The 16534-nt window shown below is 39.1% G+C and overlaps 1 protein-coding gene across 1 annotated transcript in view; it reads right to left on the reverse strand.

Moving 5' to 3' along the window:
- reln (reelin) overlaps window positions 1-8455 on the reverse strand; it is a 633795-nt gene extending 625340 nt beyond the window's left edge. The window contains exon 1 of the mRNA XM_053623241.1: window positions 7490-8455. Coding sequence (XP_053479216.1) covers window positions 7490-7733 — 244 coding nt within the window. The 5' untranslated portion in view covers window positions 7734-8455. The remainder of the gene's footprint in view (window positions 1-7489) is intronic.
- Window positions 8456-16534: the final 8079 nt, after the last annotated feature.

The following is a 16534-nucleotide window of genomic DNA, read 5'->3' on the forward strand; positions in this document are numbered from 1 at the left end:
CGCTTGACACCATCTGAACCAAATAAGTTTATGTTGGTCTCATCAGACCACAGGACATGGTTCCAGTAATCCATGTCCTTAGTCTGCTTGTCTTCAGCAAACTGTTTGCGGGCTTTCTTGTGCATCATCTTTAGAAGAGGCTTCCTTCTGGGACGACAGCCATGCAGACCAATTTGATGCAGTGCACGGCGTATGGTCTGAGCACTAACAGGCTGACCCCCCATCCCTTCAACCTCTGCAGAAATGCTGGCAGCACTCATACATCTATTTCCCAAAGACAACCTCTGGAGATGATGCTGAGCATGTGCACTAAACTTCTTTGGTCGACCATGGCGAGGCCTGTTCTGAGTGGAACCTGTCCTGTTAAACCGCTGTATGGTCTTGGCCACCGTGCTGCAGCTCAGTGTCAGGGTCTTGGCAATCTTCTTATAGCCTAGGCCATCTTTATGTAGAGCAATTCTTTTTTTCAGATCCTCAGAGAGTTCTTTGCCATGAGTTGCCATGTTGAACTTCCAGTGACCAGTATGAGGGAGTGTGGGAGCGATTACACCAAATTTAACACACCTGCTCCCCATTCACAGCTGAGACCTTGTAACACTAACAAGTCGCATGAGACCGGGGAGGGAAAATGGCTAATTGGGCTCAATTTGGACATTTTCACTTAGGGGTGTACTCACTTTTGTTGCCAACAGTTTAGACATTAATGACTGTGCGTTGAGTTATTTTGAGGGGACAGAAAATTTGCACTGTTACAAAAGCTGTACACTCACTACTTTACATTGTAGCAAAGTGTCATTTCTTCAGTGTTGTCACATGTAAAGATATAATCAAATATTTACAAAAATGTGAGGGGTGTACTCACTTTTGTGAGATACTGTGTGTGTGTGTGTGTGTGTGTGTGTATGTGTATATGTGTGTATATATATATATATATATATATATATATATATATATATATATATATATATATAGTGTGTGTGTGTATGTATGTATGTATGTATAAAATTTGATGGCAGTATGTCCCAAGTTGCAAAAAAAATAAACTCAAAGCTTATTTGTTAACACCATGTGCCATGCTAATGCCAATGCATAAAACCATTGCTAAGATAAGAATGAGAAAAACATACAATTATATCAGGGTGCCTACACAACTTCGATGCTTGGCCCCCAGTTAGAAAAAGAAGCGCACACTAACAATAAGGTGTCTATTTGCCGTTGGTGGCCTCAAATGACATTATATAGTTTTTTGTGTATTTACAATGCACATAACATACATTCCTGTATGGCATTCTATTGTTAAATTAAATTGCATGACAGTTGGGCTTAATATTACATCTCACTTAAGCTGAAATCATACAAACACCTGTACATTATTATCAGAAAGGCTTATTCCTCAAAAAGGATGAAAACCATACATCTACATGTAGATAGAAGCCATATGGCAGTCAAAGAGGAGAAAATTACAAAAATTCAACATCAGATGCCCAGGTAAAAATCTGGGTTTGGTAATGACTGCTATAGTAACACAGAACATATACACAGTTGAGTGAGTCTGCTGAGAGTTCTCTTATACTCTGTGTGTGATTGAGTTCAGGTGTGTTTGATCCGTAATGAGGTGAGAGGGACCATGTGTGATGGGAACTGGAGTCCGTGGCAGCCATGTTTGTAGACCGCATGATGTTATGGGTAGTGTAGTTGGGTGCTGATTTCAGTGTGAACATGACAGTTTTACTAGATTTGCTAAAAGGAAGAATTAATTATTTGTTTTTTTCTGAAAAGTCCAGTTTCTTTTTAAGTCAATTATATTGCAATTATATGCTAGTCTATGAAATATTATTCTGTATGAATGCTGTTTTATGAAAGGTGCTGTAGAATGTACACAGAAATTAAAGCACAGTTCAATAGGTGAGGTATTTTATTTTATCCATTATTTTATTTAATATTATATTATATTTTATTTATCTATTTTAGCGATATTTTACTTTATCCATCCATCCATTTTCTGCACTGCTTATCCTACACAGGGTCACAGGGAGCCTGAAGCTTATCCCAGGGGATTCGGGGCACAAGGCAGGGGACACCCTGGACAGGGTGCCAACCCATCGGAAGACACAATTACACACACACACACACACACACACACACACACACACACACACACACTCGCACACCCATTCACTGTTTAAATAATAGCTTTAAATAGTTTTGTTCTATTGGCAGATAATGCTTCTAATTTTAAGCTTTCTAAAAATAAATGCTTATATTATATGAACATATAGAAAATGATCATTTAAAGTTTGAAATGAGTATAAGCATCTAAAATACATTGAATAATCACATAATAAGAAATATTAGATACATTTGTCCATAGTCAAGATATTTTCACTAAGGTATAATTGCTAAGGTATTATTTTTGCAGTGTAACCATGGTCCACCTGTAGCTGTCCTGTTGACTAGTAGTACTGTGACAACGATATGACAGCTTACTCTCAGTGTAAATGTAAATGTAATTAGTGTGATTGGGAGAAGGTGTGCATGGTTAGCAATTAGGGGACTGTGAACAGTAATACAGGTCAAGTGACAAATTAGTTGCTGTGGTCTGTAGTTTGTTCACATGGCTTAGGACCTTGGCAAATGGAGTTTTTTTTTAACCAATTGATGTAGGTGGTGAGGTGATTTGCTGCTGATCCTGGGAAACAGAGTTGTAAGTATAAATGCCTTATCGGTACATTGTCATTTCTCATTAGGTTAAACAACAGCCATCAAATTGTTCTTGCATTGGGACGATCAAAATAAAGCCCTGGTGAAGTGATAGTACATAGACCATTCATTAAGTGCTACAGACATTGGCCTACTGACAGTATATTGCCAGCTTATTGCAAGGTTACCGCTAGTCAAGAGGACACCATCAAAATAAATTATAATCTACTCTTATAGCCAAAACTTCACTATTTATTCTCTCTTCATTATTTTCTCCCTTTTTGTGTAGGTATATTTGTCTGTGCTAACAAGGGGTAAGCAATGGAACATCAGTTGACAGTGAAGTCTCTCAATGAATTTTTTTTTTTTTTTTTGTCCTCTGAGGAAGTTAAAGCATGATTATCCCAGGTGAAGCAGAATCTTGCATCAATCATCTGTCTGTTTAGTGTGGTTCATTTAACATACAATACCATCTATTATCTAAAACTGATAGATTTTTTAGATTTTCTCTCCCATCTAATATCACAATCCGCCATCGCTCCTAATAATTTATTAAACAGTACACTGAGGCACCAAGACCCATCAGCACAACAACAGTAGTAAACTCTGTATGTATATGTGTCACATATACACACAGTGATATACTACAGCACAGTAAAATTATTTTCTTCACATATCCCAGCTTGTTAGGGAGTCAGTCATGATATGGCACCCCTGGAGCAGATAGGGTTAAAGACCTTGCTCAAGGGCCCAACAGTGGCAGCTTGGCAGTGGCGGGGGGGGGGGGGGTGATATCAAAGGTAACAGTTAGTATCTGGTATGGCCACCAGCTGCTTTAAGTATTAGAGTGCATCTCATCTTCATGAACTGCACCAGATTTGTCAGTTCTTGCTGTGAGATATTACCCCACTCTTCCACCAAGGCATTTGCAAAATCTCAATCACGCCTTGGGGGGGAGCATGGTTACATGTGGTTTGCAACTGCAACGATAATCAGCTGTCCTTCCTGTCTCCCTGTAGCACTGTCTTAGGCATCTTACATTATAGACATTGCAATTTTTTACTCTAGCCTCATCTGCAGCCCTCATGCCTCCCTGCAGCAAGCCTATGGCATGTTCACGCAGGTGAGCAGGCACTCTAGGCATCTTTCTTCTAGTGTTTTTCAGAGTCAGTAGAAAGGTCTCTTTAGTGTCCTAAGTTATTGTAACTGTGATCTTAATTGCTTCCCACCTGTAAACTGCTAGTGTCTTAAGGACTGTTCCACAGGTGCATGTGCAATAATTGTTTATGGTTCACTGAACAAGCATGGAAAACATTGTTTAATCCCTTTCCAATAAAGATCTGTAAAGCTTATTTGGATTTTACAAAATTATCTTTAAAATACAGTGATTTTTTTCTCCTGAAAAATGGACATTTCTTTTTTGCTGAGTTTATGTATCATCCACAAGCATTTCTGATCAATGATTATTTCATTAAAACAAATTACACAGGGCATAATAACAGTCCAAATGAATGCACACTGCAACTGATTAAAACTTATACACATCATTTATTGTGAGATTTTAACATGCCACTGTAGTGCACAGTGTGAACGTGACGTCCAGAGTGAACAACCTTGTAGTTGATAATGTTGGGAACTATTAAAATAAAATGTGAAAGTTGATAGTTATGGCAAAATTGGAATGAATTATCTACTATATATATATATATATATATATATATATATATATATATATATATATATATATATATATATATATAGAGAGAGAGAGAGAGAGAGAGAGAGAGAGAGAGAGAGAGAGAGAGAGTGTTGCTAGCTAGGTTGTTATCTAGGTTATTATCCTACCTTCTGAGTATATGTTTTATATTTTTTACTGTCCCCCTCTGACCAGCAATGCAAAATAATCTGCAGGGAAGTGCTTCTCTTCATCTTCAAAGCTACCTGTGCTCTCCCAGTCAGACGTCAGAAAACAAGCGTTTTGGCGCTACCAACTTGTGCAACGGAGGGGGGCTTTTAATATTTTTATCTGATTTATTATGACAAATTCACAATCGATTCGGAACACCAATAACTTGACAAAATAAATTACTTGTGCATATGTTTCAGTTGATCATGGTATAAATATTTGGTGGTTGTAATTGCTAGTTCTGATTATTGGGAGGGTTACCTCCCCCTATCCCCCTGGAAACTACGCCCTTGGTCATAGTTCAAAATGGCAAATCAAATTATGCACTGTACATTACCAGGCCAGGTTCTAACCTTTTCTTACAAGGTCATAATGCCTTTATAACAAATCTGCCCTTGACAAAATGGTTTAAGGCTCTGTTCCTTACACATGGACTAAAATGTCAGAGGAGGTGAAGCATTTGACTATGACAAATGAGGAACATTTTTTAAAAAGTTGCTTTTAATTTAAATACAAGTAATAACTAATTAAATAATTAATACAACTAACTTAATCTACTTCATGTCTCTAGGGGTACACCAGTGAAAATTAGGCTGATATAAATATAATCCAAGACCTCTGGTTTTCACATTTAATGCATCTCTGTGTTGCTCAATAGCCATAAATATCAGCCTCTCACACAGCAGAGCCCAGCGGGTGGGGGGTGGTAGTTGTGTGTGTGTGTGTGTGTGTGTGTGTGTGTGTTCCTGGGGGGGGGGGGGTGTAGTCTAGGCCTTGGGGGGGGGGGGGGGGTTGCATTTATGCTTTTATGCTAAAAGTATATACTATTTCCTGAATTTTGTGGGTGTGCTTAGTGATTTTTTTTTTCATACCTATTCACATGGTTTTTTTTTCTACTTTCCTACCATCTCACACAAAAAGACATGGTTAGGAATGAAAAAAAACACTATTCCGAATGTCTAGTTTTGGATTTGTGGGGACTTTTAACCTTCTGTTGATAAACATGGGGATGATATTGTTTCGCTTAACATGTGTAGGGAAGGTAACTGGTATAGAAGTAAATTGCATTCATACCTACATCTACACATTTTGTAATAAGATTTGTTTTATATGATCCATTTACTGCTCTCACACTTGTTCTGTTATATAGTGGAGCACATCTAGGTGGCTAGAGCCAAATAAGTCCATTGATGCCATTCTTCAAATGACAAATACACATGCAAAGAGAATAGCAAGTCGTATTTATGAAAGGGTGGAAAATGGACTTAAATGTTTAATGTGTGTAAAAAAAACCGACAGCAGTTGCAGGAAAATCAAACAGAAGGTTGGAGGGATGCAGAAACATAGCACAGTGCAGAGTGGGAGCACAGCAGGAGAGGATAGACCACCTCCTCTAGGCTATGACTACTCAAGCAGGGCCAGCTGGCCCTCTTTTCTCTGAAGCACAATGAAGGCCAATACCACACTGGCCTTTCGGTGCCAGTGCCCTAAACCTTCTGAGAGCATGTGGCCCTGTGTTCCTAATGGCCTGAAAAAGACTGATATTCTTAGTATCAGTACCCTTTAATTAAGTGGGGAATAGGCTGAAAAAGAGGTGGAAAAGGTAGGAATATGAGGCATGCAATGCCCATCACTTAGTGTCCTGATTGCAATAAGAACACTTGTTTACAGTAAATCCAGTAATCCAAATAAGAAAAAAATATTTTTTCCATGTGTAGTTATACTAAAAATATGTCTCTCGCAGCCATCTCCTTCATTCCGTATTCTGCCTTTGTTTGTCCATCTTGATCCCTCTTACCCTCCCTTCCTCCCACTCCCTCTCTCTCTTACTCATTCACTCAATCCACTCTCTGGGTGAGTGCCCTGCATGTCACTGTGACTCTAATATGTTGTTCAAAATGGTTCTTCAGAGCTTCTGACAATTTTGGTGGGAAACAAGCCTACATCTTCATGGTGGCCTTCTGACCACCATCTCTCACTGTTTTTCTTTCTTTCTTTCTTTCTTTCTTTCTTTCTTTCTGCAATTGTCAGTTCAGACAGTTTTGTAATAAGTGTACCGTGTGTGTGTGTGTGTGTGTGCATGCGTGCGTGCGTGCGTGTGTTGTGTCTGTGAATGTGAGAAAAAGAGGGAGAAAGAGACATCTGTCGGTTTTGTCCTCAGGATAAACCACCTACACACAGAGCAGCGGGATCACACAGTAAAGAACTAAAAGCAGCCAGTCCCACTTTGCACCAGTGCTTATACAGTTACATAAATGCACACTTATAAATCACAAAATGCTAAAACATTTCACTTTCTAAACATCAGATCTGCACATATATGTGTACACACGTAGCAGCATGGTGGTACATCACTAGTGCAAAAAAACCCCCTGTTTTGAGACAGAGATGTTTACTGTATTAAGGAGACTTTTTAACCCCTTAAACTCCTTGGACCCTGTCAGTGAGTTCAGGCTCACATACCTTTCACATACCTTTAACTACAAGCCTTTTTGTTGTTAGCTATCTTTACTGAATAGTTAACAGAAGTTGCTTAATAATATATAATGAGCAACTGAATAATAATGAGTAAATAAACAAAAAAAAATTTAAACACAGTCACGTACAAAGACAGGCTGCAACCTTTATCAGAGCCATTTTGTTTGTTTGTTTGTTTTTTCAGCAAATACATTTTACTTTCTCAAATACACTGTCATTCTTACCAAAATATATACAACATTTACCATGTATCTAAAATTAATTTCTCTTCAGAAACATTTGATAATATATATTGACATCTAAATATCTAAATATTTGTTTGTACAAAGTCTGACTTTGTACTTACATTAACATTTTCCATGCAGTTCTCAAAGCAAAACACACACACCAGTGGTGTACACTCACCCTGATACTCTTGTCCTGGGATGTAGGCTGTTGGGTTGTCAGAAATCTGTAAGGTTAGCAGCATCTCTCCCCCACCCTCAGCTACCCCAGATTGCTCCACTTCTCCACGATGGGTGCACAGGAAAAAAAAAGGAGTAAAGCGGGGATAAAATCCGACTGGCAAAGACCCCAAATCTACGCTTCCCCCCAACACCAGGGTTAGCAGGGCACAGCTAAAGGCACCCCTAAATGAGGCCTGCCCCATACCCACTTTGTTTAGGAGAAGTTAGGGAGAGAACAAGTGCGTGTGTGAAAGGGAGGGAGAGGGATGTATGCAAAGGGATGCTCAGTCCTACAAGAAGGATATAGTCCAGAGGTCAAGCAGTCTGGCAGTGTCAACTATGTGTGTTCGTGTGTGCTGGTGAGTGTTTGTAGAGCTGGCTAAAGTGCCCTGTTCTCTAATTTTTTTTTTTGGTTTTTTTTTTTTTGGTTTTTTTTTTTTTTTTTTTTTTTTTTTTTTACATTTTCTTCATTCTCATCCCTTCACTCTCAGGGAGTTCAGAGCATGCCTGTGCTGTCCTGTTCCAGCACTTAAATACCAACCCCTCCCTCACTTTCTCTTTCCTCCCACCCATTCTCCCTCCCTCGCTTTCTATCCCTCCCTCCTTTTTCAGCAACAGCCATGCACGTGCTGCACACTCTCAGAGACACTCTTTTTAGACTCTTTTTTTTTTCCTGTTATGTTATCTCAATATTGCTTACATTTTTAACCCCAGAGGAATCATCTTATGCCTTTTTTTTCTTTACTTCTGTATCCCCCAGCTGGCTTTGTCATATTCCTACCCAGAATTGCACCTCCCTCCATTCTTCCATTTTGTCTTCCCCTCCTCCCAACAATCTGACAGGACTCTTTTCCTTCCCTATGTCTGTGGTCGTTCCTCCTGCACATTTCAGCCACATTTCTCATGCATCTGTATGCCCAGTTGCATGATTTTCCCTTCCTCCTGGCCTGCTCTTTATTTGCTTCTGTTTTCTGTTTCCCATCTGATCTCTCCAAATCTCTCCATCTTACTTAAACAAGTAACAATATGTTGCTGTCTTGATGACCATTAAAATTGATGGCTATCTGTCATTTTTAGTACTTTATTATTTGCATCATATTTTCATGTTTTAATCTAGTAAATACAATCATAGTAGTAGTAATAAGTATATAAAAATGGATAAAATGCACATGCAGACAATTGTTGCAAGCCCTCACCTATTGCCTGGCCTGGAATATACAGTACATATCAAATCAATCTACTCTCTACATATTCCTGTTTCCTGTTTCATCAAATGGAGCAGACACATATTAGTCAACTAACGGTTAATTCATTTCCCCTATTTGTGTCAGTATTTCATTAAGGATTTTCAACCTCTAAATAGTGCATACATTCATGAGTATGATGATTTTAGAAACTGAATTACTTCAGACACTGTACCTATAGCTTTGAAATAGTAATGATTTGTTTGCCCCTAAAACCTACATTATTTCTACAATTAAAGCTGTGGTACTGAACTTTTGCGCCTCTATCGCCATCTATGTATGAAACATAAAATTGTTTTGAGTTATTGATTGAATTATTCTTTATGTGGGTTGTGCTTTGGCACTGTGCATCTGAATCTTCATATGGGTTGTATATTAGCTCCAATACATGACAACGGAGGTGGCAGTGGATACGGTTTTCTTGGAGTAGAGGCGAGTTACTCTCTCTCATAGCTAGCAGAAACTAAGTACAATTTAGCACAAGAGCAAAAAAAAAAAAAAAAAAAAAACCACAGGAAACTCTATGCCTAGCTGAATTAAGCAAACAAGTGCGCTAATGTTAGCTAGCCTCTGAAATGTCTTACCTGTTTAGCAGAAGAAAAAAAAATTCTGATATTATTCTTGTTTTAGCACAGGCTTTGTCACTTACCCTTTTTGACTGCAGGCTCTCCGCAGTTCAAGGATTCTTGGTTTCGACAACAGCTGATTCCCCAGATGTCAACAATGATTACAACCATCCATGTTAAAAGCAGCCATCTAGATGACAAGTTTAAATTCTAAGCAACTGTTGTAAGAACAAGCTACAAACACTCCACCATCCTCAGCACCTACACACGCGATGTAGTAGTTGGATCTTCTTCTTTCTGTTTATGGACGTTACGCAACCACTCAAAGACGAATAACAGCAAACATTTCCCATGAAATCTGACCCAACAGTTCAAATTATTAAATCATTATTATAAGCTTACCATTTTCTTTTAACTTGCTCAATAATTTATTTTTGTTCATTTTTAACAAAAAAAAATCTGTATTGAAGCTTTAATAAAAACTCAGATTAAACAAAACAGTAGGTTACCTACATCACCATTGTTCTATGAACAAAGGATAACCACCAGGGGGCTTTGTTTTACACTGTATACCTTCTTACTTGTAGATAGTTCCTACCAGATTGGTGTTGGTTTCAAGTGACTGTGAAGCCTGGTGGTTATTCGATCCTAATAGAACCATAGTTACATACATATAGTTACATAGCCTGCCACTTTTTTTTTACCCCTCCCAACTGCCAGAACGTGGTGTTTTAATACTTAGGTAACCTAAATCAGTATTTCACAAGGATTCAACTGACCCTAAGACTGAAAATTAGAGAAATCAAATAAGACTGCTGCACTTGCCCTACTGGGAGGGGCGATGTTGAACTTATAGATCTTGGAAAAGGGTCATGGTGATATCCAGGTAGCGGCAAGTCAGACCTTCTGGAGCAGCACAGCTCTAGGTACTGCCCATGAGGGGAGATTCTTTTCATGTAGTGGCATGTCATGGTGGGGCCTGACATCTGGCCTGCCTATAGGCTGAGGTGATATTTATCACCAACTGAACCAGTTTTTGCATAGACAGGGAGGCACCTTGTAGGTCACAGACTTATTGCTGCATCATTTGGCCACCAGTGTATGCAGGGTGCGCTTATCACCAAAGCATGTAGCTCACCTACTCTGCTTTACAGAAATCCAAATATAAAATTTAAATATATCCCTAATGAGCTAGCCAGAGGCGACAGCATCAAAAACTCTGTAAGGTGAAAAGAGGAAGAAACCTTGAGAGGAAACAGAGTCAAAATGGAACCCATATTCATCTGGGTGACACCTGATAGAGTGATTATAAATCATTTCACTTCTATAACTGCATAATATAATTGTCAGCAAGAATGCAGTCTTCAAAGAAATATATTTCAACTTAATACCCTGTATGGGATTATAATGGGATTTTCTCAGTGACTCAAACACAAGCGTGAGGTGCCAGAGGCTCTTGGGAGGGTGCAATGGACAGAGGTGTCACATCACTTTAAAAAATATTGTAGTACATTTATGCACCTGGTGAAATACCACCCATATCACTGCCATTCACAGCAATAGCAGTCTGTCTCAGTTCTAGAGAGCTAGGGACAAGTACTAGTGCTTTGGAAATATAACGAGTAGAGTAGAAACACTATAACTAGACAGCAAGATCTACCTAGGCTTTTGCATATTTGTGCAAGAGACTCAAATGTTTTATTTTGAACACAGTAATGCAGTGTATTATGCATCGTGAACTGATTAATCAGAGACATTGTGGCTGTGCAAACAAGTAGAGAGTATAATAATAAATAATAATAAACACATTAACTGTTAACACTCTGAAAGTAGTCCTTGTACTGTGGCACAGCAAAAACCTTTGCTGCCAGCATTGCAATCAGATCTGCTCCTCAACATCACCAGAATCGACAATGATAACTGCAACTTGGCCATCAGACATAAATTGTCTCCCAGATGTGGCCTATATCTGTTATATTGGATATATTGTTATCTTATATCAAGGATCTGCAGCCTACAGCCTTGCTCTCTTCTGATAATGAGCAGAAGGAAAATCATTTCCTGGACTTGCAGGGCATTTATGGGTTAATGAGCATGAGTTCTTATTGCAACTAGCTTCTGCTCTAAAAACACTGATTTCAGATGGTCAGCTCTGATGCTACATCATCCATCTACCTTGAAAGAGAGTCCTTTCTTTGGTTTATTGGCTTTTTCTTCTCTTTATCATCTGCCATTACCATGACAATTTACAGGTAGCAGCGTACATAGGCTTTGGCTCTTGGATCGTATCTGACTTAAAACCTGGTTCCAGATCCACCAAACGACCATGCCATGTCAGCCTCAGGATTACCACACATTCTGCTGTTGAAACATCCATTCCAGCAATTGGCTCTCTCAAATTATCAACAACATATAAATATGAATAAGATATGAATAAGAAAACACAAGCCTTCTACTACTTCTGGTAGCTGTGGAACTGAATGCACTGCTGAGCACAAACCAAAAACTAATTTATTAGAGGAGAAAATAAGGGAAGGAAGAACACTCCAATCTCCATCCCCTGATAGTGATCCCATACCATGGCAAAATACTTTTGCGACTTGAGACACTAAGCTGGAGATTTGTGAACCATTTCTTCGATGGGAAAAATTATGCTGAGAGAATCCTCATTCTGCACTGAAACAGGAAGTAAATGTGAGTCCATATATGCAAATTAAATAAATAGAGTTAAGTTAATAGGAGCCTATCACCAGCTCTGGAGGACAGATTACCTGTAGCTCCAACTGTAGTCAGATTTGTTATGCAGAAGAAACATGTACAAAGTAAGAGAAACACAAGAAGGTAACCAAGTATTATAACATTCTTTCACCCTTACAAAACTGAAATCACGTGCATAACGATCCTATGACCCTGTAGCAATTTGTTCCTTACCTGGAGGTTAGCTATTCATGTTTAGATTAGCTATTCATTCATTATTCATATTTTTTTTTATGAATTATTAGGAATAACAACACTAACAAAATATTTTACATGACCATAACCATGAAAAATGACCATAGGCCCACTAAACACTGCACACCAAGCCAAAACTTCCTTAAAGCTGAAGCTTTGACCTGTCACAAACAGCCCATTGAACCCAAATCTCCAGGCAACAAGGCCACCACATGCCCCAAACCTGAGCAACAAAACAACAACAAAAAAAATAATAATTTATTATTATTATTATTATTATTATTATTATTATTATTATTATTATTAATAATAATAATAATAATAATAATAATAATAATATCTGAACACTAAATCTTCTGTCAGCTGAGGAATTTGTTTATGCCTTATGGCTATACACAGACCACCATATCTGTTTATATGGTACCATTTCATTTGTCATAACTGAATGATTTGTTTTATGTGTCTTAATTTATGGGTTTAATGGTTAATGAATGCCAATGACATAAAGTAATACAAAATTGTATTAATACTATTCATACTTTAGTCCCCAGCCTGGTGAACAAGATTGAACTAAATGTGTTTTTGCTAAAGATTTCAAAAGTACTTCTATAACTAAAGTTGTGCTGTATAAGGGTGTATGTTAATGCTCTAAACGTAAAAATAAGCTATTTTAACTTGACAGCATAATTCATTATAGAAGTAATCCATGCAAATTATATGATCTGAAGTCAATCAAGTCATGGTTTACATAAGTTAGTCTTGTAATGCATGAATTTACACATACTCAGGACCTTGAGTAGGATACAAACAATTTTCCAAATTTACAAGACCTTCATGAATACTAAATTTCTTGTGTAAATGCTCATATGAATGATTTACGAATAAATCCATGCGTATCCAGTTTGATAAATGAGGTCCAGTGTTCCCAGCTGTCAGGGAAGATGGGTTATTATGCTTTATCAATGTTTCTCTGAAATCAAACATTAAATGTGTAGACTAATGTAGCACTGTATTAGGATTGCAGCCTACAGCATAGATCAAGAAAGACCATGTTTGATTTAAAACAAATCTAAGGGAATGAATTGTTGGATATTTCGCCATCTAACACTTAAATCCAAAGCCTAGGGTTAATTATGCTCTATAATAGATATTAATTTGGAAAATTCCATGAACAAGAATACATACAGCTGGAAATAATTCATTATTAATGTCCACATACAGGTTGCAACAAGCCTTTTTTTGCTTCATTTTCCTCTAAGCCCCCTCCCCCTCTAATTTCAGCAACACAACCACTACCCATCTTCTTTATATGCCAAACCAGGCAGAAAAGACACACAAAAGGGGGAAAGAGATTCCAGGGATGAGGAGACAGGGATGGAGAGGAGGGGCTTTGCATGTCACCTCGTCATTCACTAGGCTCTAATTTGAACATGGAGGTTATATAAGTGACAGCACAAATCAAAGTAAAATATGCGGTGTGGGGGGCTGGAGAAAAAAAGGGAATGGGTGCCTCAGAGTGTACTTCAGCTGTGATGACTCGCACATGCCAATTAGTAACATTAAAAATGGCTGAAACATTAAACATTAAAAATGGCATCACCTTTATGGCTTATAACTCTCATCACCTTTATGGTTTCGTCATACACATTCATATTCAGACAATGTTTTTTTTCCCCCTTTAAGAGTGGGGCACCACACCAAGCCAGCAAAAGCATGGGTCTGCCATTGAGACACATAACGCATCACCATAGTGACATTTAAAAATCTGCCATTTTGTTTTGTGAGGAAGCAGTTAAGCAAGATAGCTAGCCAATGTTAAGCAGCTAGTTACTGGCTACTAAAGGATTATTTAAAATTTCATCACTCTGTCATCACACACTGAAAGACACAAAAAATTTAGATTTTATGCAGCATTTCTTAATCTATTAGATAATCTTCCTTTTTTCATTTTTATCAGTTGGAAGTATATTTCTGGATGCTGTGCTACTTATGTGAGTAACTCAATGCCATTATTTATATCTGCATCTGATTTACTTGCCTTTTGTGCTAATTAGGTCACATATTAATAAATTATTACAGATGTAAGTAATTTGGGAGAGTTGTAGCCCATATGCCTCCCCGATTGTGCTTGTTAAGAAGAAAGATGCTAGTCTGCGCATGTGTGTGGACTATCGTCAGTTGAACTCCAAAACTAGAAAGGATGCATTTCCATTACCCCGTATTGAAGAGTCGCTGGATACATTGACTGGAGCCCACTGGTTTTCCACTTTGGATTTAGCCAGCGGTTACAATCAAGTTCCTGTCACTGAGGGGGATAAGCATAACACTACGTGTTGCACCCCATTTGGTTTATTTGAGTGGAATTGGATACTCTTTGGGCTCTGCAATGCCCCCAGTATGTTTTAGCGGCTAATGGAATGCCTGTCTGGAGATCAACAGTCAATCATGTCTTCTTTATTTGGATGATGTTATTGTGTTCTCTTCTTCTGTTCAGCAGCACTTGGAATGGTTAGAGGTTGTTTGGGGCCCAACTGGAGCTGGATGTTATCAAGGCCAAGTTGGAAAAGTGCATGTCACAGGTGAGGTACTTGGGTCAGGTGATTCCTGCCAAGGGTATGGGAACTGACCCAAGTAAAGCTCAGGCTGTGTTGCAGTGGCATCATCCATCAAATGCCACTGAGCTATGCTCCTTCCTGGGCTTTGCGGGCTACTACCAGTATTTTGTGGAGGGGTTGCCAAAATTGCAGCCCCTCTATATAGGCTGGTAGCAGACTTCTCTGGTATTAAGCCTAAGAATTGTGCTGGGGTTGACTTTATTGACACCTGAAATTAGCAGGGTCAGAAGAGTTTTGAGGAGTTAAAGGTAAAACTCATCACTGCCCCGGTGCTCATGTATGCAGACTTCTCTCAACCCTTCATCCTGGAGGTGGATGCCATGGAGTGGTCCATTTTCAGGAGCAGTGAGGAAAGGTGTGACCTATTGCCCATGCTAGTCGTAGTCTGAAGCCCATTAAGTACAATATCTCTAACTATAGCTCCATGAAGCTGGAGTTCTTGGTGCTCAAGTAGGCCCTGACTGAAGTTTAGAGAGTACCTGTTGGGCAGTCACTGTGTAGTTTTCACAGATAACAATCCCCTTAGCCATTTGTCTGCTGTGAAGCTTGGGGCTACTCAGCAGTGTCAGGCTGCCCAGCTTGCTGCATTTGACTTTGAAATCTGTTATAGATCTGGGAAAAGTAATAAAATTGCGGATGCTCTTTCTCGGCAGAACCCCTCTGAGAGTGGGTTGATGGGTGGATTAGTTCAAGGGACAGTAGTGCCTGCATCATTGCAGCAGGTTGTAGAGGCAGGACCAATGATAACTGCTAACCAATGATAGCTACCTTGCCGAGTCATTCACTGGCTGAATTTTGTTCTTTGCAGGTGGCAGACCCTGTTATTTTCGGAGATCTTGTCCTTTTGGAGGCAAAAGGCCCATCCTGGGATGGAGGAATGTCAGCGACTGTCTGCCTTGGCCTTGACATCACTCCGCCAATGGGATTGATTTGTGAATGGAAATGGCATACATCTATCAGTACTACATACTACATGGCGTACTTCTATCAGTACTACATAGTACGGAAATGGCGTACTTCTTCTATCATATTCTCCAAATGGTGAAGAGGAAGTCATGCAATTGCTTTTGCCTGCGGCCTTGAAGTCAGATGTTCTTACCCAGTTGCATCAACACATGCAGCAAAAGATGCGGAACTGTTTGGCTTTGAGACCTAATGAAATTTTGGCAATTCACTTCACTGTGTTTGAGCCATCCAGTTCAGGAGTTGAGAACATGCTTGTAATGACTGATGTTTTCAGTAAATACACCCTTGCTGTTTCTGCTAGGGACCAGCGGGCTGAGACGGTGGCTCAGACCTTGGTCACCGAGTGTTTTTATAAATTTGGCATACCAGGCCACCTCCACTCCAACCAGGGGTGTAATTTTTAATCCCTGTTAATCCATCAACTTTGTGGCCTGTATGATGTGAAGAAGTCTCACATGACACCATACCATCCAGCTGGAAATGGCCAGTACAAGTGCTTCAACCAGACTCTGCACAACCTGTTGCATGCAGTACCAGCTTCTAGGAAAATAAATTGAGTCGCATGTCTGCCCCAAGTCCTCTTTTATTATAACACTACCCCCATCAAGCCACTGGTGAGTCAACACATTTTTTAATGCTTGGTCAGGAACCACAGTTGACA

Source organism: Ictalurus furcatus, chromosome 4, assembly GCF_023375685.1.
Source record: "Ictalurus furcatus strain D&B chromosome 4, Billie_1.0, whole genome shotgun sequence".
Taxonomy (NCBI): Eukaryota; Metazoa; Chordata; class Actinopteri; order Siluriformes; family Ictaluridae; genus Ictalurus; species Ictalurus furcatus.